The 25481-nt window shown below is 42.4% G+C and overlaps 1 protein-coding gene across 1 annotated transcript in view; it reads right to left on the bottom strand.

Moving 5' to 3' along the window:
- The window catches only part of LOC126188786 (carboxypeptidase B-like), a 180101-nt gene that overhangs the window by 23015 nt on the left and 131605 nt on the right, over nucleotides 1-25481 (bottom strand). Inside the window, exons 5-7 of the mRNA XM_049930399.1 lie at nucleotides 13701-13846; nucleotides 4532-4588; nucleotides 3256-3340 (exon numbers count right to left, since the gene is read on the bottom strand). Coding sequence (XP_049786356.1) covers nucleotides 3256-3340; nucleotides 4532-4588; nucleotides 13701-13846 — 288 coding nt within the window. The remainder of the gene's footprint in view (nucleotides 1-3255; nucleotides 3341-4531; nucleotides 4589-13700; nucleotides 13847-25481) is intronic.

The following is a 25481-nucleotide window of genomic DNA, read 5'->3' as shown; positions in this document are numbered from 1 at the left end:
TACAACGATTTGAAAGGGCCCCCACTTTGTCAACTAATTACTACTTTCTATGTACTGTCTTAATATTTGACTATTGGATTTTTTTGTTCCTTAAATTAATATATCTCATTGTGACCCTAAACCTCGCTATAATATCAGTAATTATAGAACATCACTAGAATATCATGCATTTAATCTGAAGTTTGAACGGGAGATTATTCAGTATCTTGTAGATAATGTAAAGGATCAACCCATTAAAAACAGGGCCAGACGGATGCTTTCGCATCGCTTAGGAAAATAGTTTCAAATGGTTCTAAGCACAATGGGACTTAACAACTGAAGTCATCAGTCCCCCAGACTTACACCTAACTGAGAACATCACACACATCGATGCCCGAGGCAGTATTCGAACCTGCGACCGTAGCATCAGCGCGGTTCCGGAGTGAAGCGCCTAGAACCACTCGGCCACAGCGGCTGGCGGAGATTAGTTTCACCTCACCACCAGGTACCCTTTAAACCGATAAGCGGTATACCAGTAGAGATTTGGCAGGCAAACTCATGACAAAGAACACGCATGTGGTTGGTACTCTTCGTTTAAATCGCAATGGAATTCCCATAGAAATTGTAGTGAACAAACTGAAATAGCCAGAAGTGATTGCGAACGAGAACTGTCCTAGTAATTGTGGTCTTGAAATGAAAGCGAAAAGAAGCGTTTTGGTTCTTTCGACCAGGTATTCGAGTTAAATGGAAAAAGTGACATCCAGAAGACTGATTTTGGAAATCCAAAAATTGTTACTGAATATAATATGAGAAAAGCTGTTTACCTTACTGACGACGGTTCAAACCCGTGTCCGGCCATTCAGATTTATATTTTCCGTGATTTTCCTAAATCGCTCCAGGTGAAGGACGGTAGGATTCCTTTGAAAGGGCACGGTCGACTTCCTTCCATATACTTTTGACACAATCCGAGCTTGTGCTCCGTCTCTAATCACCTCGATGCCTACGGGACATTAACCCAATCTTCCTTTCCTCCTGTTGATCTTACTGATCAGATGAGTACATATTGCGCTCCATCGAGGGAGACAGTAAAATGGTATCAAAAATCAGCATTATATCTGTTTTCGGATGTGGCGATTGTGTTATATGTATTCCAAGATGCGAGGGGATGGAAAATGTAACTCAATATTTCGGACACAGTTGATAGATGCGCTGACACGAGATTCAGAAGACGGAACTCCAGTCAGTATCGAAACAAGTAGCAGGAAACACTGGCTGGAAATAAAGGAAGGAAGGCCGACAAAACAAGTGGATATTGTTGTGAATGTTGAAAGACAGACATAAAACCATTCGGGCGCACAGCAGCTAGAAAGTTATCTAAACGGGCAGTACTTACCTATTGTATATTGTGGAAGTCTAAACCCCATCTTTGCACTAAATATATTAATTAACTTCATTACAATTTTAAGGGACAGTCAAATGAAAACGTAACTCCCGCCACAACGGGTCCATAGAATTTCCACACAAAGACAATCGCCACACATGTTAATACATTTATACCACTGTGTGATAAAACGATCAATTTCTATTTTGCAAAACGCGGGCAACCGCACACACTCTTGCACTTGCCCGTCCGACTGAAACCGACATCCTCGTGTGCCTTTTTTCAGGCCACCAAAGACGTGAAAAACACACGGTGAAAGATCAAGGCCGTAAGGAGATGTTCCCGACCCAAACCGCCGAAGTGTAGCCTCCGTTCGGTTAGCAGTGTGGGGGCGGCCCTTATCGCGCAACAGGGCGACTTCGTCCTACAGCTTTCCTGGACATTTTGACTTTACGACGCGTCACGGTTTCTGCATAGTGTCTTCGTAGCGCCGCGCATTGGTTGTGATTCTGCATTCGAGGGACTCGACGAGCAGAGTTGCACACCGTAGCGCCCGTCCCTGCACTGCGAATCGGGCGAAGGCTACACTTCAGCGGTTTGGTCGCGAAACGCTGCACCATCCTCCGTACGGCCTGGATCTTTCACGATGGGATTTTCGAGTCTTTGCCGAGGCGAAAGACATGCGTGGACGTCGGGTTCAGTCGGACGAGGAAGTGCAAGAGCTGGTGCGGATGTGGATATGTCAGCAGGCGACCGCATTTTACAGAATATGAACTGACTGTCTCGTCTCGAAGTGGGACAAATGTCTTAAGGCGGTAGGACGTCAAACAGGCCGACTTGGAGCAGGAGAGGCACCACACGACACTGTCTATACTTTTACAAATACATTCATAAAACTGTCAGCATGACCAGGAAGGATTCAGGATTCACAGTCACAACAATGGAAGTTCTAAAACAAACTTTTTTTTATGTGACGTTTTTTCACTCACTATTGGCAGCATTTGTTGCTATAGGTACACTTTTCTTTATAGGTAAGAGATTCTTCGATTAATTTGGCACAGCATACAAACCATACCTACAGGTGAACGAAACTCTAGAATTTATTTAATTTATGAAAAAATGAATGTGCTGTTATATTTTGAACTTCATATTTAGAAAAAAAGACTGAAATTTTATGGATAATTGGCTCAATTTTTACCACAATTTTTAACAGATTTGGAAAATTCGAGTTTCATACTCCTGTAAGTATGGTTAGTACGCTGTGCAAAATTTATCGAAGAAAATTGCATCTATAGCAACAAATGCAGCCAATAGTTAGTGGAAAAGGATGAAATTTCACATGTAGAAATTTTTATTTTGCTACGTTTTTGATCTTCCATTGCTATGAATGTGAATTCCGAATCCTTCCTGGTCATGCTGACAATTTTATGAATTTATTTGTAAAACTATAGACAGTGGAAATTAAAATGTCCTTTGGCTCCTCTCCTGCTCCAAGTCGACCCGTTTGGCGTCCTACCCCCTATAAAGCATGTGGCTATTACTGTGTGTATGGAACCGTTGCATGGACCCGTTGCGTCTAGTACTCTATTTCCATTTCACTTCTCTCACACATTTGTTTTCGAACGCTGACACTGGCTTTCCCATGCACTGACGTCGTCCGCACGAAAAGAGCTCTGTGACTCTCCACGACTGCGTTCGTCCAATCGAAAAGTACACTATCAGTCCCACGAGACTGACGGCAGGCTTAACGTGTTAGCGTGATGGCTACTAATTTTTCTCGTGAGCTTGTAAACCGTAATGGTAAGCACACATTTACGTTACTGTACACATAAATAAACTTATAGCTGCGGGAGCTTGTCCTGACACAAAAACACACATGATATACCGGTACGTACACATGGCGCCCGCGAAAGTCCCCACGGTGTAGTTGGGAGCTCCGGCTGCTACCTGCGCGGCGTTGGCGATTCTCCCCAGTGTGTCCTGCGGAATTAAAATCACTCTGGACGACATGAGATGTAATAACGATGTCAAAACACGTATAACAGTTGACACGGAAGCATTTAACAAGAAGAGGAGGGTCTGTGTGAAAGCATGGACAGTGTCCTGAGGAAGATATTGGGGAAGTACTTCATATGGAGCGTGGCATTACACGGAGCTAAGACGTGGACGCTGAGGAAAGAGGAAGAGAGAAGAATAGAAACATTGGAGATGTGGATTTGGAGGAGGTTTTAAGGCATGAAATGGGCGGACACGGTGAGAAACGAGAAGCTGTTGGGATGAGTGGGAGAATAGAGAACAGTTGCCTTGGGCACTGGATGAGAACAGATTGTTTTAATCTGGAAGAGGAAATACACTTGGCTTGGGCGCTGGCTGATAGCAGATTGTTTACTGATGGATGCTATCAAAGGAATGGTGAACGGAAGGAAGAGGACGCAGAAGATGCCAAATGGTGAATAGTATCATGATAGGAAACAATTATGAGAAAACAAGGAGCGTAGCAAATGACAGGACTGTATGGAGAATTACATGGGAAGACCTGACCTAGAGCAGAACACTGATAATGGTGATGATAATGACAGCATAAGGCGTTGTCTAGAGGGAAATTTAAGCTAGTGAATATCTGCTGCATGATACTATGTGGCTACAATTAAAGTGCAGGTACTCTCAGAGATGCGGTGTGGGTCGTAATTATCGTACGAAAGCAAAACTTTGTAGATACGTTAATATGTTAATGCGGAACCGATTTACGATGGGAAAACATTAGTTCCAGTCATGGCCACCAGGTGCAAATCTGGCGCTGTGAATGCAAGAAACGTGTATAGTAATTATTTCATATGTAATGGATTAGGAACTGGGTGTGGACAGGGAAGTTTAGACAGTCAGAAAAGCATAATATTGATTTTATTATTAATCTCCGTTTACAAAATTTGTTCAATAAGAGCACCAAAGACGTCGACGAGATTCTGTACAGCGCCAGATGTGCATCTAGTGGCCAAAATTGGAACCATTTTTTCCAGCGTAAATCGATTCCAAATTGACGCATTAACATATGTGTCATGTTTCACTGCCTTACGATAATTATAGCCCACACTGGACCTCCGCGAGTAGCTGCACTTTACGAGGACTTATAATCACCCAGCTCATATTAAGAGGGGTCAGAAAGCAGCTTACCAGTGTTTCCCAGTCTTCAGGTGGCTCGGTGGTGTATCCCCACGGGTAAAGTATCAGCTGCAATAGAAATTACACGGTCTTTATATTTTTCACAAACAACAAACTGGCATATGGTGCGAAAAGTTAAAATAAGCTCAGAAACGTTGAAATGCTTACTGCTGAAAGGGAAGGAAAGAAGAGGATGGAGTGTTGCCGAAGAATGGTAGTAATTTTCAGTCAGGTGTTCAGTAAATATCAATCTAAGTTACAAGCGGACAACCAGCTCCCAATGAAGGCAGATGTGCATTCCGTGAAATATGAAGCAGCTTTTGACAGCAAGATGAATGGCTCGAAATCAGACATGGTCAGATCTTAGCTGTACCAGTGAGCCGCAATGCGCGGGGATCTGAAGTAGAACAGTGACATAATCTCTGTTACAGGCAAATTAAAATTAAAGCTTCGTTTTGTTTGTAGTGTAACGGGAAATTGTAGGAAACTGCAGCCTCACCACGAAAGAGATAGCATAAAAACATTTGTACGGTCTATAATGCAACCATGTTCATCATGTAGGGGCAATGTCAGGTCTGATTAGCTCGTGATATTCAGAATATGCCTTAAGATCAGTGAGAATGGCGTGAACATGTTACCTTTTGTGAAAGAATCAAACGGTAATGCTGATAAATGCATCGAGGAAAGATATCTAATATATTTCAATAACCTACTTAAATAACTCCAAAAATAGACTGTCATCGTGAAAATAATCAGCAACCTTCAAGTAGATACACATCGTTCACCAGGAGACTATGAAGACTCAAATGATTCGTCAGCGAATAGTAGTTGTACTCTTTAGTCCAAAGACTTAATTCCTCTCTACAGTATTAAACTTCTATGCTTCCCTCCATTAATTAGCCATAAGTTAACCTACTACTAACACCAAAGGAACCCTCAGCCCTGCACTTTACGTTTTTTCTGTAGATGCAGATGTACAAGACTCGATGGGTGAGCGGGTAACTGTACGATTACAACTCAATAAACCTGAGGCGTCATCATCAATGGGTCATACAATTTCTTTTCTTTGTTCTTGCATCTGTCAATGCTTCGTGTGTGTGAACAAAGCCAAGTTGCACCGGGCTTCGGAGCCTGTTTTAAACTATAAGTCCCCAACAACTGAATAGGATTAAGTCTTGTTAAAGGTCTGAGCAACGGGAGGTCATATGATCTGCAATAGAACCATCGTCGACGGAAGTACAGGATCAGCATATGGAAAAGCGCAAATAGCTTTCGGAAAATTTAAATGAAAAGGCGTAAACCTTAAGAGCAAAATTAGTTCAACTTTTAAATTCAGAGCAGATGGTCAATAGAGGGAACAAGTACATCGAAGGCCTCTACGAAGCTGATGAATTTTCTGACCGGGTAATACAAGAAGAAATGAGTCCGATTTGGAAAAATATGGTAATTGAGTATTATAACCAGAAATTTACATTGCTTTGGAAAACTTTAGATAAAAAACGCCTACAGAATTAATAATATGCTTTCTGACATTGTAAAATCATTCCTGAAAGTGGAAGCTAAACGATTACTCCATGTAGAGTGTAGAGTCTGACATTCAAACTACGCCCTCCGACTTTCGGAACAAAATCATCCAAACAATTCAGCTGATATTAAGGGGTGAAGGAAGAAATAACTATTGCACAGTCAATTTGATGCTCATGATTCCAAGTTTCTGATACAAATAATACACAGGAGAATAGAAAAAGACCTCACCTATCTAAGATGACGTTCAATATGGCTTCAGGGAAGGTAAAGGTGCCACAGAGGCCGTCGTGATGTTCCCTTGACAATGGAGGCAAATCTTAAGAGGAGTCAAATTAATCTCACTGAATATGTCGAACTCGAAAAGTCATTTGATAACAAACAGGTGCATCATGTTTGCTGATCTAAAATTTAGGTAAAACTTGTAGGGAAAGACGGGTAATGTTAAAACGGACCAGAACTGAGAGTACACAAAAAGAATGATGCGGTAGACTAAGAATGATAGGATTAGGAAGAATGTAAGGCAAGAATCCAGTCGTTCTCCACTACTGTTAAATCTTTTTATCAAAGAAGGAATGAAGTAATTAAAAGAAATATTCAGAAGTGTGATGAAAGCTCATTGCGAAAGGACGGAATGATAGGGTTCATTATTACTGTCCACAGTGAAACCGAATGGAATAAACAGTCTAATGAGCACAGAATATCGACTGGGAGTAAATCAAGCAAAGAATAAAGTAGTGAGGATGAGTAGTAATCAAATAAGCAGCAAAATCAATATCAAAAGTGAAAAACATGTAGTAGTGAAGGGAAAAAAATGGTTCAAATGGCTCTGAGCACTATGGGACTTAACTGCTGAGGTCATCAGTCCCCTAGAACTTAAAGCTACTAAAACCTAACTAACCTAAGGACATCACACACTTCCATGCCCGAGGCAGGATTCGAACCTGCGACCGTAGCGGTCGTGTGGCTCCAGACTGTAGCGCGTAAAACTGCTCGGCCACTCCGGCCGGCAATAGTGAAGGAATTCTGCTACCTTGGAAGCAAATAACGCGTGATGGATGAAGCAAGTAGGATAATAGGCACAGGCGAAGAGAGCACTCCTGGCCGAAAGAAGCCTATTTGTATCAAACATAGCACTTAATTTGAGGACGAAACATCTGGGAATATGTAGTACATCATAACATGGAAGTGAATCAAGGCCTATGTTACAACCTCAAAAGGAGAATTTAAGTGTTCAGTATGTAGTGTCACAAAACACTAGTGACAGTTAAGTAGAAAGATGGCATAAGGAATGAGGAGTTTCTCTGCATAATAAGGCGAGGAGACGAATGTATGGGTAAAAATAAGTAAAGGAAGAGATACATCGCTGAAATATGGTTGCTCACAGCCACAGAAACAAGACGTTTCAGTCATTAACAGACCATTGTAGGTGTATTATTACGGCATACAGAACAAATAACTATGGAAGTTGCACGAGGTGTCTGAGATGACATTGCCAGCTCAGAATATAATGTGACAAGCTTCTTCAAATCAGTCGGAACCATTAAAAAGAAAAGCTGAGAATTCCACTCCCTGTAGTATTGATGTTACTACCTGTATGAAAGAGAAAAGTTTAGTACTTATTTCTAACGAAGAATTACATCTAGTGTTTAAATATTTATTAGACTCAAAAGAACAACTGCATTACTTTTCCAAGTTTTCTAGTTGAAACTCGGTGTGTTGGTGAAATTTATTGCTCTCATCCTGAATATGGTGCATATATGTATCTTTTTCAGTATTTTAACGCTGTTGTTCTTCATATTAATTGGCCCTGTCGTACTTGTCAGAACACCTCATGCACGTAATTTAACTTTCATTTATAGCCCAGTCAACCAAAACCAGAACGGGTCGGTTAGGGGGAAAAGATTGCGTAGTCACATATTTTGTACAGTGGTAGAGGCGGCGGCGGGGAGAGGGGGATGGGGCGGGGCGGGGCGGGGCGGGGGAGGGGGGCGGGGGGCATCATGAACAAGATACTGAAAATCCTGACCTCTAGGCCGTGAGCGTTGCGAGAGGGTGGCGTTTAAATGTCACCTTTTTTATGTTTTCCCGAATAACTAGAAAACCGCGGCTATTAGCGAAAATGTTTCCCAGTACAAAATCAAACTACATTATATTTCCTACGAAAAAGAGAGAATTTCTTTCTAGGACTCACAGTTTCCACATGGCAGAGGATGGAAAAATAGCAGATTATTCTAAATATTGTTTTAACGGTACAAAATGTTTGTGACGATGTCTAAGTGCAGTAGAGCCATATTAAGAGATAAACTGCGTTGCAGGGTTGTAACAGAACGAATGGTTGGGGGGGGGGGGGGCGGATGTGTGGGGTAAGAAGCGCGTGGGAATTAATACCGCTGAATTATGTTCACGCACTTCCTTGCTCCATAGCTCTACAAATTGAAAGTCAAGCAGGTGATTTCTCACTCTCCCTAACCCACTACGTCACAAAAAACTACAGGGTGTCTCAATGTTATGCCGACCCACCACAGTACTCTTACGAATCACTGACAATCCAGTGCGGCGACATGCCCAAGGTATATTTATTTTACACAAAATGCGTCAACACTACATGGTATGCAACATGAACACAAGAAGCGCATATGGTCAGAATCTGTGTATATTTCTGTAAACTGTTCTAAACTGCTAGAGGGGCAAATTGATTCTTAGTTATCCTGTACGGCGGATGCGGCGTTCGTCTGGGAAAGGCGACTTCCCCCACTACGAGCGCCGTTGGCTTTTCAGCTTACAGACAGACTGTACCTCCCCGCATTTGCTGTCCAGTTGTCTCGTGTGAGTAGACGAAATAAATCTTCAGTATTGGCGAGGCTGTCCGATACTGGAATAGCACCCCAGGTTTTTACGTAATGGGGAAATTTTGCCTTTACCTCAGGTGTAGGTGGTCTATTGATCTAATTACATTTTTGTGGAGACATATTGTGTCTCAACTTTATTTTCGATAAGGATAGAAGCTGAAGCAATTAAGCAAAATTTGTGTCAAGGCCCGGTGTTCAACCCAGGTCTCCTGCTTACTACGCACATCTGCTGCCCAGTACAACACACACAGCTGGACGGAGTAGCACATCTGCCTAGCTAGCAGGAGGTCCAGGTTCAAGTCCAAACCTTAGTAAAAACATTAATCCATTACTTAAGCTACTGAGACAATGTGTCTCCAGGAAAATGTAATTACATCAGATCAATAGCAATTAAAAACGTAAACCTTGCTATGCTATGAAAGGAGAAAGTATAAACATGCAGCTAATGAAGTAGGCGAAGGGAATTACAGACACCAAATACTAAGATTGGCAGGTAGTGCAAAATGGCATTGCAGGGATTGCTAGATGAGAATCGTGGGTATGTAAAAGTATGCACAACTAACGGAAAGATAGAGACCTCCTACAAGAAAATTAAAAGAACTTCTGAGAGAATAGGAACAGCTGTATGAATATAAAGAGGCCAGATGGCAAACCAGTACCAACCAAAGCAGGGAAGTCAGAAAGGTGGAAGGAATATTTACAAAGGCTTTACAGCTTGAAGGCTATTATAGAAGGAGAAGAGCAAGTAGTTGAAAATGAGTTTATGATACCTGCGACAGGAATTTGACAGAGTACTGAAAGACGTAAGACGAAACAAAGGCCCTGGAATAGACAACATTCGCTCAGAATTTTTGAGCTCCTTCGGAAACCCAGCCAGGGAAAAACTGTCCTACTTGGTCTGTAAGATATATGAGGCAGGCGAAATACCCTCTGAATGCAGGAAGGATGTAATAATCCCAATTCCGAAGAAGGCAAGTGCTGCAGATCTAAATATTAGAGAATTATGAATTACATTAGGCATGCTTGCAAAATAATACGAATTTTCTTAGAAGAATGGAAAAACCGGTAGCACCTCATCAGGTGCAAGATCAGTTTAGGTTCTAGGGAAATGTAGATACATGCGAGGCAATACTGACCCTGCAACTTGCAAACTTAAGGAAACACCAACCTACCTTTATGGCGTATGTGGACTTACAGAAAGCTTTTGACAACGTTAACTGGAATACCCTCTTTGAAATTCTGAAGGTGGACAGAGTAAAATACAAGGAGCAATAGGGTATTTACAACTTATACAGGTACCATACAAGAGTTATAAGACTGGAAGGGCATGAGAGGGAAGCAGTGGTTGAGAAGGGAGTGTGATGTTATTCAAATCGTACACTGAGCAAGCTGTAAAGGAAATCAAAGGAAAATTTAGAGCAGGAACTCCATGGAGAAAAAATAAAAAGTTTAAGGTTTCTCGACGACATGGTAAATCTGTCAGAGACAGCAAAGGACTTGGAGTAGCAGTTGAACGGAATGAACAGCGCCTTGAAGGGCGGATATATGATGAAGCACCAACAAAAACAAAGCAGGGATAACGAAATGTAGTCGAAATAAATCAGGTGATGGGGACGGAATTAGACTAGGAAACGAGACACTAAAAGAAGTGGATGAGTTGTGCTATTTGGGCAAAAGAATAATTGATGATGACCGAAGTAGAGAGCATATAAAATGTAAATTGGCAATGGCGAGAAAAGAGTTTCTCAAGAAGAGATATTTGCTGACATCGAATATAGATTTGTTAGGATGCCTTTGCTGAAGGTGATTATCTGGAATGTAGCCATGTATGGAAGTTGTTGGGTTGGCAGAAGAGCCAACGCCGTGTTACGGGAGGAGGCCGAAATGCACGCGTTTTAGCTCGCGCTGGCTGGCGTGAGGAGGGAAGAACTATACTGACGTGAGGTATGGAACATGACAAGGAATTAGAATTCAGAAAGCGGACGTAGCTAGTTTGATACTTAACTTTAATCCATTAATGATGAACGTCGCTCTTGACGGTACATGATTCTCAACATTATCTGTCAGGATACATTCGTAGTAACTGAATATGGCGCCTTGTTAGGTCGTAGCAAATGACGTAGCTGAAGGCTATGCTCAACTGTCGTCTCTGCAAATGAGAGTGTATGTAGTCAGTGAACCATCGCTAGCAAAGTCGGCTGTACAACTGGGGCGAGTGCTAGGGAGTCTCTCTAGACGAGACTTGCCGTGTGGCGGCGCTCGGTCTGCAATCACTGATAGTGGCGACACGCGGGTCCGACGTATACTACCGAACCGCGGCCGGTTTAAAGGCTACCACCTAGCAAGTGTGGTGTCTGGCAGTGACACCACAGAAATGAAACAAGGACGATAAATGGTTTGGACAAGAAAGGAATTTATGGCACAACTTGACTAAAAACAAACCAATTGATAGGGCACATTCTGAGGGATGAAAGAATTGTCAGATTGGTAAAGGAGGAGTGTGTGATGGATAAAAATTACAGAGGGAGAACAAGAAATAAATACAATAAGGAGATTCAGATGGATGTAGTGTCAGTGGTTATAAAGAGCTGAGAATGTTGGCGCAGGATAGAACAGCCTAGACAGCTGCAACAAAGCGATCTTCGGGTCGAAAGCCACAGAACAATGTTAGTAAATGATTCTTCAAAATTGGAATTTTTCTCTTCCATTACTATTATGTTCATATATTTGACCTTTCTATCGACTCTTTCAGAGAGAATGGATGTACATGGTAACGGGTAATAATGCTAAAACATTTTATTGTATTCTACTTCCATCGATTTGACTTAGCTTCAGGCAGTGGAACGAGCAGATACGTAAACCACTCCGCAGTGTGTGTAGTCGGCTGCCACCCTGTTACGCTGAACTAGGGACTCCAAAACGGTGTTGCTGAGTGAGAGACGCCAACTTCCTGCCTCAAATCCGCCAATGGGAGGACAGGGAGCCGTCACGTGAGATACGCAGGAGAGTCGGCGACGTAGCGGCTGCAACAGCGGGTCGTTCTCTTGCCTGCCAGCTTCCTTACCACTGGACGTGTCCACCAGTCGATCCCATTGAGGGCAAAAGGCTCTTTCCGCACCATGTGCGGTTCAGGTCGCTGCCGTAGCCAGTTTTCATGAACATTGTGTCCCTTAGCGGTGTTGTTGTTGTGGTCTTCAGTCCTGAGACTGGTTTGATGCAGCTCTCCATGCTACTCTATCCTGTGCAAGCTTCTTCATCTCCCAGTACCTACTGCAACCTACATCCTTCTGAATCTGCTTAGTGTATTTATCCCTTGGTCTCCCTCTACGATTTTTACCCTCCACGCTGCCCTCCAGTACTAAATTGGTGACCCCTTGATGCCTCAGAACATGTCCTACCAACCGATCCCTTCTTTTGGTCAAGTTGTGCCACAAACTTCTCTTCTCCCCAATCCTATTCAATACTTCCTCATTAGTTATGTGATCTACCCATCCAATCTTCAGCATTCTTCTGTAGCACCACATTTCGAAATCTTGTATTCTCTTCTTGTCCAAACTATTTATCGTCCATGTTTCACTTCCATACATGGCTACACTCCATACAAATATTTTCAGAAACGACTTCCTGACACTTAAATCTATACTCGATGTTAACAAATTTCTCTTCTTCAGAAACGCTTTCCTCACCATTGCCAGTCTACATTTTATATCCTCTCTACTTCGACCATCATCAGTTATTTTGGTCCCCAAATAGCAAAACTCCTTTACTACTTTAAGTGTCTCATTTCCTAATCTAATTCGCTCAGCATCACCCGACTTAATTCGACTACATTCCATTATCCTCGTTTTGCTTTTGTTGATGTTCATCTTATATCCTCCTTTCAAGACGCTATCCATTCCGTTCAACTGCTCTTCCAAGTCCTTTGCTGTCTCTGACAGAATTACAATGTCATCGGAGAACCTCAAAGTTTTTATTTCTTCTCCATGGATTTTAATACCTACTCCGAATTCTTCTTTTGTTTCCTTTACTGCTTGCTCAATATACAGATTGAATAACATCGGGGAGAGGCTACAACCCTGTCTTACTCCCTTCCCAACAACTGCTTCCCTTTCATGTCCCTCGACTCTTATAACTGCCATCTGGTTTGTGTACAAATTGTAAATAGCCTTTCGCTCCCTGTATTTTACCACTGCCACCTTCAGAATTTGAAAGAGAGTATTCCAGTCAACATTTTCAAAAGCTTTCTCTAAGTCTACAAATGCTAGAAACGTAGGTTTGCCTTTCCTTAATCTTTCTTCTAAGATAAGTCGTAAGGTCAGTATTGCCTCATGTGCTCCAGTATTTCTACGGAATCCAAACTGATCTTCCCCGAGGTCGGCTTCTACTATCTTAGTGGTAGTTCTTGGGAATAAAACCCATTTTTTCGCCGAATCTTGACATTTATCATTTTACGTGTAGGAAAAACACCCCGGATGCTCACCTGCTACCATCCTGACACGCATACGAATAAGGAAAGTAGGAGTTTCTGTACGTATCATCGTATCGACGACGACACCGCGGTTATTAACGACTTCACGGCAGCTCAGTTGAGTAACTATTTTGGATCGAGTCGAGGGTCGTTCTGTGGAAGGATTTCGAATAAAGTGAATTAAGGAAAGCACAGGTATACTTAGACAGAATGAGCGAGACATTATTGGCAAACCAACCTTATTTGTATAACTTGATCTTCTTCTTTACTGAAGCGTTAAAGAGTGAGCAAGAAATGTACGAGGAGAGGCACAAGCATGTGCCGAGTCAGTACTTACAGGTCCATAACTGTGGAACGTCAGATAAAGCTTGATGCGATCGGCGTTCGCCAGAATGTAGTCCCTCAGAGCCCTCGTTTCGGGCTCGGAAAAAACTTCAGCGCCTGCGTAAGTAGTCGCACACGGGTCGTCACTAGCACCTACCTCTGGAACAGACACAGACGTAAACACAAAGCTTTAGTTTCGAAATACTTGCTTGAAAACACCCAATAATATTATGTTCACATTCGTCTACAAAGGTCACATTCACTAACGTTCGTAAGCTACGGGATTTTTGAGACCCACGAAAATAGGTAAGTGGCTACAAATAACCTATCAAAAATAGTTCAAATGGCTCTAAGCACAATGGGACTTAACATCCGAGGTCATCAGGCCTCTTAAACCGAACTAAGGACATCACACACATCCATGCCCGAGTCAGGATTCGAACCTGCGACCGTAGCAGCCGCGTGGTTCCGAATTGAAGCGCCTAGAACCGCTCGACCACAGCGGCCGGCTATAACGTATCAAATGATAGATCCGTAACAGAGAATATCTCAAAGCTTTTCTTTGAACACGGTACCGGAAAGTTAGTTTGGATAACCGCCGATAGGGTCGGACTGGCCGTAGTTGCTGAAGATGGCGGCGAACCAGGCAGACAAAGCATTTTACGTGCTTGCCAGTCGCTAGCGAGTGTGCAAAGAGATTACCAGTTTGATCAACAGAAAGTTTACAACAGCATAGAGAAGTCGTACAAGAAATTTAGGAAGGATTGCTGTCTTTGCGATGCAAAACTTTCGTGCCGACAGGCCGTGTCTGATCAGACAATGGACCGTGTGGGAGACGAGAAGGGCCATTTATGGCCGAAGAGACGACGGTCGCTAGGGGCACCAGGTTTAAGAGTTTGGTTAAGTACCCAACTAATTGGCCTCAAATTTCACAGAAGGCCTACCGCAACAACAAAAACTACTTCAGCGTGTTACATGTTACAGTGTATCTGGGAGGTTTCATCACATGTAACACACAACTTATACAGTTAAATCATGTTACGTGTATCACGTTCATATGAAATTAGATATTTTTTGTATTTATTTCCTAGTTTCTCCGATGAAAAGTAGAATAATTTGTCAACTATTCATTTAGAAGTTTCACTGAAACTCTTGTAGGTACACCTCCTGATATCTTTTAAAGGTTTTGGGAAAACAGAAAAAAAGAGTCAATAAAATTCTTCTGGGGTTGAGACCGCACTGTCAACTACAAAATTCCGACGTTTCGGCGACTGCTGCAAGGCGCCTTCCTCAGGGCGTATTGCTAACTGCTGAATGAGCTCTAGCATGGTTACTTACATACTATGGAGGAGCGCTGTCATTGGATATGAGGGTGAGGAGGAAGGGATTTAGGAGTTCATTTTATTGTCTTTGCATTGCGTGTTGTCATTGGCGGAAATAGCCGTTTTCCATTGGAGTTTCCTTCATTGCTTGCCATTGGTGGAAATCGGCGAATAGGAAACTGAGCGGTAACTGCAGCGTAGCGTTGTTTACTAACTGCCTAGTATCGCCTAGGGCGTGTCAGCACTCTGTGTACCTACCGCCGCTGTGGCGTACCGCGCGCCTGTTGTTTTGCTAGAGGTGTCGTTCGGCAAAGCTGTCACTGCTGGCAGACAAGACGCTGGAAGTTGGTACCCGTCTTCTCTATTCATATTGTTCGGTCGCTTGGCTGTTTATATAGCCTCTCTAATCTTCCTCCTCAAATGGTTCAAATGGCTCTGAGCACTATGGGACTCAACATCTGAGGTCATCAGTCCCCTAGAACTTAGAACTACTTAAACCTAACTAACCTAAGGACATCACCCACATCCACGCCCGAGGCAGGATTCGAACCTGCGACCGTAGCAGTCACGGGGTTCCGGACTGAAGTGCCTAGAACCGCACGGCCACCGCGGCTGGCGCCTTCCTCCTCAAACTAAACGACTGTTTCGACAGTACGCGTGCCTCTCGAAATTCGATCTTCATCCTGCACTGCTCGTGATGTTCAAAAAAATGGTTCAAATGGCTCTGAAGACTAAGGGACTTAACTTCTGAGGTTACCAGTCCCCTAGAACTTAGAACTACTTAAACCTAACTAACCTAAGGACATCACACACATCCATGCCCGAGGCAGGATTCGAACCTGCGACCGTAGCTGTCGCGCGGCTCCAGACTGTAGCGCCTAGAACCGCTCGGCCACTCCGGCCGGCGTGATGTTCTGCCACCGCTGATTTGTTGTATTATTTCAGGTGGATATATCTCTCGTGTTCAGTTAACCTTGTGCTTATTGGACGCCCAGTCTCACCTACATACACTATTCCACATTCGCACCCGATTTCACACACAGCGATCGTGTTACACCTCCACTACAGAATCTTGAAGAGTTGCGACACCGCATTACTGCAGGTGTCCTTACCGTCGCTCCTGATGTGCTTCGTCCTGCATGGGCAGAATTGGACCATCGATTAGGTGTGACAAAGATTGGACACATAGACCATTTATAAACATTGCGTAAAAGTTTTGAGAGTGTGTCCTTAACATAGTGTAACATTCGCTAAGTTCCCCGAATGAGATTTTCACTCTGCAGCGGAGTGTGCGCTGATACGAAACTTCCTGGCAGATTAAAGCTGTGTGCCGGACCGAGACTCGAACCCGAGTTCGAGTCTCGGTGCGGCACACAGTTTTAATCTGCCAGGAAGTTTCGTATTCGCTAAGTTGTTCTGTGCCATTACCTGTACCGGATTTTTGTTGTGTTTCATGGACTTCATACAATGTCCAGTCACATCAATGTGACCACACACCAGTAGCCTTTTGCCGTACGGACCGCTGCGCTAGATTTCTCGGTTGAGGACCATCGCGCGAACAGCCCGATCTATGTGGTTCCATAGATTCGAGGTTGGGGCTTTGGTGGCTAGGCAGTACGATAAACTGATCCCGGTGCACTTCAAACGACGTACGTACGTTGTAAGCTGTGTGACACATTCCATTGTCCTGCTGCTAGATGCCATCGTGCCGAGAAAAACAAACTGCATGTAGGGATGGCCGTGGACGCCAAGGACAGGTGCGTACTTGTGTTGATCCATTGTGCCTTCCAGAAAGACAAGGTCATCCAGGAAATTCCACGAAAACATTCCCCAGCCCATAACACACCATTCTAAGCCCTTGACCCTTTGCTTTCGTGCTTTTCACGTCGTACAGGCCAACGGCCATGTATCATCTGGAGAATAAAACATGGGTCATCTGAAAAGCCACCTGGCGCCACTCAGTGGCAGTCCAGATACAATAGTGGAGGGCGAATTCCAACCTTCGTCGCTGCAGAGACCAATACACAGCAACGTTCACTGAACTGTCATTGAGGAGACACTGTATTGGTAGCTCTTTGATTTATTTGGAGTCAGCAGTTCAATAGATATACGTCAATGCGCTCGCACACATGTCGTTCATCCTTGAAGTCTATGACCTACGGTGTATCGACTTGCCTCAGCACCGTTTTTGGACACTGCTGCTTTAGCATGCACCGGAAAACTTTAACCACTACGCCACCCGAACTGTTTACAAACTTAGTTTTTCGAAAATACTTCCACCCTAAAGCCAATGACCATATCATTTTGGATGTCAAATAAATCGCCACGTTTCCTTATTACGATAACGACTGTACTGTTTTCAACGTCCCCGCCCCCCCCCCCCCCCCCCCCGCACTCCCTGACACGCTTTATGTAGCCTCCACTTATAGTACTTCCACATGTCGTGTATGAGTGGTTATAGCACGGAGATGCCAAACATAGGCGAGAGCCACATATGACTGGACGATGCAATCGTTCAAAAATGTTCAAATGTGAGTGAAATCTTATAGGACTTAACTGCTAAGGCCATCCGTCCCTAAGCTTACACACTACTAAACCTAAATTATCCTAACAAGGGACCCTCCCCATCGCACCCCTCTCAGATTTAGTTATAAGTTGGCACAGTGGATAGGCCTCGAAAAACTGAACACAGATCAATCGAGAAAACAGGAAGAAGTTGTGTGGAACTATGAAGAAAAAAGCAAAATATACAAACTGAGTAGTCCATGTGCAAGATAGGCAACATCTAGAATAATGTGAGCTTAGGAGCGCCGTGGTCCCGTGGTTAGCGTGAGCACCTCTGGAACGAGAGGTACTTGGTTCAAGTCTACCCTCGAGTGAAAAGTTTAATTTTTTGTTTTCAGATAATTATCAAAGTTCAGGCACTCACACATAATCAACTTCGCTCTCCAAAATTCCAGGACATGTTCATATTTGCTTGCACATATGCAGGATTTGACGGTCTACACACGGAAAAATTTGAAAACGTTAAAAAGATATGTTTTGACAGAGCACAGGGAAAACTGCGACTGTGAAACTGTTGCATTCATTTGTTGCAGTTTATGTGACAAACTCTTATGTTTTCATCACTTTTTGGGAGTGATTATCACATCCACAAGAAAACCTAAATCGGGCAAGGTAGAAGAATCTTTTTACCCATTCGCCAAGTGTACAAGTTAAGTGGGTCGACAACATATTCCTGTCATGTGAAGTACATGGCGTCACCAATGTCGTATAGAATATATCAGACGTGTTAAGAAATGTCGTCGACTACTGCATTTATTATGGGCTTATATAGCTCATGTCAGACCGCTGCAGCGTTGAGGAACGCTTTTATGCTAACGTATTATTTTTTTTTTTTTGTGCATGAATATCTCCCCTATAATTGCACGTGGATTCTAGAAGCAGATATCTTGTGAAAATCAGCTGCAACTTGTCCTCCATTACATCCAGACGACTGTAGATGATGGCGCCCACGGCGAAGCCGCATTCTGTGGCTTGTGGAAGGCATTAGACTCCGTTCCACCCTGTAAATCAGAACCAGAATACAAGCCTGTAGGATACTGGAGTAACATTGTGGCTAGGTTCTAGACTTCCTAGCAGACAGACTTCAGTGCGTCTTTCTTAGAGGGACAATACCTGCATGAAAAACACAAACATACCATAGCACCATCGCCTCCGACTTTTACTGGTGGCACTACACACGCTGGCAGACGGCGTTCACCGGGCATTCGCCATACCCACGCCCTGCCATCGGATCACCACATTGTGTACCGTGATTCGTCACTCCACACAACATTTTTCCACTGTTCAGTCGTCCAATGTTTACGCTCCTTACACCAAGCGAGGCATAGTTTAGCATTTACCGGCGTGGTGTGTTGCTTATGAGCAGCCGCTCGACCATGAAATATAAGTTTTCTCACCTTCTACCTAACTGTCATAGTACTTGCAGTGAACCCTGAAGAAGTATGGAATACCTGTGTGATGGACGCTCTTCAACTGTCGGCGGTCTCTGTCAGTCAACAGACGAGGTCGGCCTGTACGCTTTTGTGTTGTATGTGTCCCTTCACGTTTCCACTTCACTTCGCTTCACAGTTGACTTTGCGGTGCTTAGGAGTGTGGAAATCTCCCATATACGTCTCCGATCACCTGACCACGTTAGAAATCCGTGAGTTCTGCGGAGCGCCACATTCAGCTCTCTCACGATGTCTAATGACAACTGAGGTCAGTGATATGGAGTACCTGGTAGTAGGTGGCAGCACAATGCACCTAAGTTTTCGGAGTGTCCGGATACTTCTGATCACATAGTGAACCTTACAGCTAATGTGTGGAACGTAATCTCAGTTGGGTGTCTGCCATTATAGGGTCTCCCAGTTATTCTCAATTGTAACACCTTCTAGACTTCTGGCCCACCCTTTCTAAAGGAGTTTCATTGTCAGGCAGACCAAGAGAAGGTTGATGCTTGTTACAACTGGAGTTGAGTCTCAACGTTAATAAGTGCAAAGTATTGCTTACTAATGTGCAGGAAGACTCATTGCTGCTCTTTTAAATAAGGAGCCATCAACAAATTTTTATTTGAGGACGTTGCTGCGGCGTATATGCAACGTATCGCAACTTGGATGCGGCAGTATAAGCACCGGCATGTAGACGAGGGATTACTTGGATATTCGTGTTTTTCCTAGGTGCTCTGGGGTTCATATCTTATGAAAGAGTTTAAAAAGAAAACTTTGATTAATATGAACCCCAGAGCACCTACCCTTAGAAATCAATTTAAGGTACACAAAAGTCGACACCCAATTCGTCCGATCGTTAGTGGAATAAAGAGTCCACATCATAAATTAGGGAGAGTCTTACACACTAAAATTAAAGAAATCTTCGTTTTTGAAAATAATTATTCTGCTAAAATTAATGCTGAGGTAATAAACAAGCTAAAAGCGGTAGATTTCACTTCCTCCTCTCGTTTGGTTTCTTTCGACGTTGTAAGTTTATGCACTAATGTTCCGGTGGATGTCACTCTTAAAATTATTGAAAATGACATTAGACTACATAAAACTTTAAGTGAGTTACAATTGTCAGATCTTATGTGACTATTGCAGGCTGTATTCGATTATAATTACTTTCAGTTTAATGGAAAAATGTATGAGCAACCATTCGGCTTATCCATGGGTTGCCCATTAGCTGGTATCTTAGTCGACATCATTGTGAATGCTTTAGAAGAAAATATATTAAAAAATAATCCTGTGTTGGGTAATCTGATTACTTTCTATGCTCATTATGTTGATGGCATACTCAGTTCAAGGAAGTGACCAAGATCTGCAACTAATGTTACGTGTTTTTAACAGTTTTCACTAGAAAATTAATTTCACAAAAGAGATGCAAAACGATGAGAGAGAACTCAGTTTCTTGATTTTAAACTCAAGTTATTTGACAACACGATTAGCTTCGACGATTTTCGTAAAAATACTTTTTCAGATAATACTACCCCAGCAGATTCTTGTCATCCTCAAGCTCACAAAGTTGCCTTCTTTCATTCTGCTGTTCATCGTGCTCTGAGCACACCTTTAGAACAAGATTATTTAGAAAAAGAAATATCTTTAGTAAAATCAATAGCTACTAACAATGGATACGACCCTAAGTTATGTGACCAAACTGTTAGGAAAAAAAAAACAGCTGTAAAATGTTCAACCTTAGGAGAAAACAGGACGAAAAATAGTGAGGGTAATAACTTTATTTCTATTCCATTTTTGGGGAACGTATCATATAAGACAAGGAGACTTCTACAGAAGCAATACGGTTACAGAGTTGCCTTTTCCGTAAATAGTAGCTTGAAGCAAAGAGTGATTCATACTACTGGGGCACGGGAAGAACTTGACACTAAATCTGGAGTTTACAAAATTTCTTGTAACGACTGCCCTAACTATTACATTGGACAGACAGGTAGACCCATTAAAGTAAGATATAAAGAACACATGCTAGGTAAAAATGGGGAAAACGTATATAATTCCACGTTTGCTGAACATCTATGGCTCTTACAGCATACGCCACGTAAACTGGATGACGTAGAATTGCTACACGAAGTGAGTAAGAGTTACAAACTGGATCTGCTCGAGGAATTAGAGATTTTCAAGCATCTGTTTCAAAAAGATGGTTTTATTCTTAATGAACAGGTGCAGCTTAGAAACAAAAATTTTTGGATAGTTTCAAACCCCTCTTTGCTCTAATGTAATATAGTCTGGCTGACTAGAAGTTAGTTTTCTTGCCTGTTGATGCTGGTGAGATGCGCCTTTCCTGTCTTGTTGAGATTTTACGTATTTTTGATGGTTGATGTTCATGGCTTTCAATGTGTATGTGTGGTTAAATAATTCTGTTATGTTTTATTCATGACGACAGATGGTTTTGTTTTACTATAACATTTTTGTTGTTTTCGCTAGTATGTATTCTAGTGTTCAAGTTACGGACGATTGTTGCCCTCTCTCGTTTGATGTGTTACCTAGCGCAAGCTTCATCTGCTTGGCACTAGGACGCAGGTAAATTGATTTCATACTTTCTAATGTACGTAGGTGTTTTTAAATGGTTCTCATATGTTTTATTCATTAAGACAGAAGGTATGAATTAGCAAAACGTTCAATAATTTTGATATCCGTAAGTATGTATCCATGGGTTTTAATGTGCGCGAGTGTCTCACGCATACCACAAGTGCCCTCTCTCCGAGAAACTGTCTGCCCTAGGGCTTTCACACCCTCTTCACGCTAGTCCACAGGCGAAGTTCTGATGCTATGCCGTGTTCGCATCTAACTTCTCTTCATAATTATGCTGTATAAATGGAGATGATGTTTTAACTACTGACGACGCCTTTGGCACGATTGTTTTATGTATCTCCACTGCAGGATGTGATTTTAATAAGTAACTAAAAGCTTTTGTGCTTGTAATACTTCGGTAATTCTACGGTAACTTAAGCTACACGTGTTTTTTATTTCTCAGTTATGGTGCTAAGTTTTTGTTAATGAAGGTGTCTTCTTGTTCAGGTGTATTTTGCTTCTGATGAAGGCATATTTAGATATACCGAAACCGTGGTCAAGGATTTTAATAAATTTTTATCCTGCAACTGTTTGACTGTTATCATTTACCGTGAAGATTTTCAACAGTTGCCGTTTCAGCCATGTTTAAAACCTTAAGTCAATATTCGCAACTCCGTCGTGCTGCTGCTAGATATTTCCCACACTAACAAACAGTATTTGTAAAACGTTCTATTTGATGCCATGTAGACAGTATAACAAAGATTCTGTGATACATCCACAGGGTTATAGATGAGTGAGAATGATGGCTGATTTGGAATGACTACATATAGTAGATTGTGTGCACATGAGGAATCACTTAAGAATGCAACACTAGATTGAAGTCATAAGAAATGTATACAACCCTATAACCAATAAACTGGCTTTTCAGATCTATAGTGTTACGCTTTCTGACAGAAATTCTGTCTCAGATTTGCAATCAAGTCTTTCTATTCAACCACACACTTCCGCTGGGTCCTAAGGATATGACTTTTAATGAATACATCCACTGATGGATCATATTCATGGCACTGTCATACCTCGAAATGAGTCACCTTTTTTGAACCTATCTGCTGAGGATCCCGTACAGCAAAACTCTAGCATGGTTGTAGAGAGTCTCTCTGCATCTTGTAACTGTTCCTCAGTCTCTACCTCACTCTCCCTGCAGCTTTATCCATGATATTGTTCCAATTTCAGTCGGAACTGATCTGAGGTCTGAGAGTGTTATATCTACCACTTTCTGCATTCTGTGGAGAAACAGGCTGAGCTGAGTTAATGCGAAAGGACCATGTCTTAACCACTCGGTGCAAATAGGAAAATGTTATCGTAGCTCTGCCAACCATGTACAATGTGTAAGTCCAGCGCCAAATGAAGCTTTCTCCTGCAACATCAGGTAACAGAAAAGACAATAGAAGCAGTTATGGTGGTGTTTCTTATCAGGAAAATTAGGAAGACTCCACATCATACAGGAACTAGAAGAAGGATGAGGATTTTGCTACTGCATGGTGGTGCATTTCCAAACTACATACAGGTACTACAGTCCAAAGGAGATTTGCATCTCTCAGAATGCATTCATGAATATCACCAAAACATTCTCCCCCTCCTCATTTTTTGTACCATCTAACAGAAAAAACTACGAATTATAAAAACTTTCTTCACATCACCCAGCAGAGAACTCAATATGACATTACTGTGGCCATCACTTCTGATATATCAGAAACAAATACCATCTGAGTCCTAACATCGACCCTACATGGCGATACTATTAAATATATAGGTATTAATCCATTGAAGCAGATGGCCGGTGATCAAAGTCACTTGCAAGACCAGTGTAAAGCTTCATCACGTGCACTGCAGGAGGACCACATCCTACAATCACAAGAGAAAGTCACTGTGTTGTTCTTTCATAAGCAGTTTAATACGTTGTTCTTCTGATGTAACACATCCAAGCAGTGTATGACTACAGCTTTGTACACTGCCATACATTTTGTTTTTCCACCATGACTTCAAGGTCTGTGTTACGCTGACATTAACACTTGTTGAGCCATTCACTCTTACAGAAAGCTGGAAATCACATGGTGTAAACTCTTCTGCTGTCACAACACACAGGAAGATTGAAATAAAAGGCAGGGACAGAGACAGAGTTGACAAAAACTGGAGGACACCGCAAGATATGAAAACAGCAAGAGTTTGCGGCATTGTGGAGCATTTCCAACAGCTGTCCAAAGGTGGTGATCTCTACATTTAATCTCATCTTCCACAGTGATGAGGTAGCAGGTCTCTGGGTGTTTTGTTTTTCAAAGAGAACCTGAGCATTGATTCCTCACATTGGTGGTGCATATTGCGCCCAGGTATGTGAGCGCCGTTTCAGTGTCCTAGGTGATCCTTATCCTGACCTGCAAACCTTTGGACACTGCGACTTTCATTTTAATAACATACAGTGCATAACTACATGTAGAACAATGGGTATTCTGCAGGAGCCACAGAGTACAGATGGTATGTGCCATCAGTTGTCAGTCCCACTAGAGGAGGGATGGAATGATTTTCAAACACTGAGGCGAAATGTAACTACCTGCATCACTTTTTTCGAATTTTCATCATTTTTACGTATTTTCTATCAATTTTCGTAATGTTTTTAGGTTTTCCGTGATTTGAGCGCATTTTACTTAGTTACTTGAGGTCCAAACTACCACTCTCGACGAGTTATTACGTCAACAAAACCTCCCACTGCGTCGATCTCATGATGCTAACAGAGGATGACATTGCAGAATGGCCCTCAATTTCTGTTTCATTGCTAAACCAACACCTCCATTACTTCATGGGGGTCATATAAATGTGGATGTACCATGAACTCTGTTACACAGCCCACATCACATGATAAAAATACTGTTTTCTTAGTGTAGGAAACAGCCATCAGCAGGAAGGAGGTGCAAAAACTACGTTCCTTAGCTGAAATACTTTATAAATTCTCCCCCTACTTGAATGGACTCGCAAAGTATTCTCGCAGTCGTAAGATAAAGTTCGAAATTCAGAACTATAGCACTCAGTCCTGTTTATCATAACGAGCTACCTCTTCGTTGAACCTGTAGGCTAAAGACCCTGAGCAAAACTCTATATGGCCTGTCTCTATGCACCTCATAACTCTTCCTCTGTCTGTTACAAATTCTTCCTGTAACACTGCCTCCGACTTAATTTGAAACTGATCAGAAGTAGAAGATTATTGTACCCACTACATCCGACGTCTCCTGGAGGAACAGAACGAGTTTAGTTCCATGTAATCAAGAAACTTCGTATTTTTGCTTTTGCAAAGAGCAGAGCACGTGACTTGTACTGACCAAGGCTAGCGATGTAGACCTGTTTCTCATTCCAATACTGTTACTGCCTTTCTGTGAAGACTGTTTCATACCAACCTTACATCAACCGTCCGAATACACACGATCTCTCTGGATGCTTGCATGCCGAGTAGTTTACCACTTCATATTGGTGTGTAGTTGTTACGAGCCTGATACCTTTGAGAGAGTTGTGATATAACAGACGATCAAAAAGAAGAAGAAGAAACATTTGAGTTATGTGTGATGGAGCTGTAGATGGAAGGAGTTTTAGACATTCTACGTAAATCACTTGTGCTGTCAGTTCTGTAGAATTGTTGCAGTGTCTGGATTCCATACCAAAATGGTGCTGGGAAGAGAGAAATGATCATAGAACATAAGGACAAACACATAGCAGTGGTGTTTGGTATGTGAACGCCTTGCTGCTCTAATTTCGTGAACAGAACAGACTCTCTTCCACACACGCAGCATCTCCCAAGCGTATGTACACACAGGGATTGCAGTACCTCATGAAAACCTGTCACTGACTTAGGATCACTGCAGTTATGAA

The sequence above is a fragment of the Schistocerca cancellata genome, chromosome 5 (assembly GCF_023864275.1).
Source record: "Schistocerca cancellata isolate TAMUIC-IGC-003103 chromosome 5, iqSchCanc2.1, whole genome shotgun sequence".
NCBI classification, from domain to species: domain Eukaryota; kingdom Metazoa; phylum Arthropoda; class Insecta; order Orthoptera; family Acrididae; genus Schistocerca; species Schistocerca cancellata.
The sequence above is the reverse complement of the archived record's forward strand: the minus strand, read 5'-3'. Positions and strand labels throughout refer to the sequence as shown.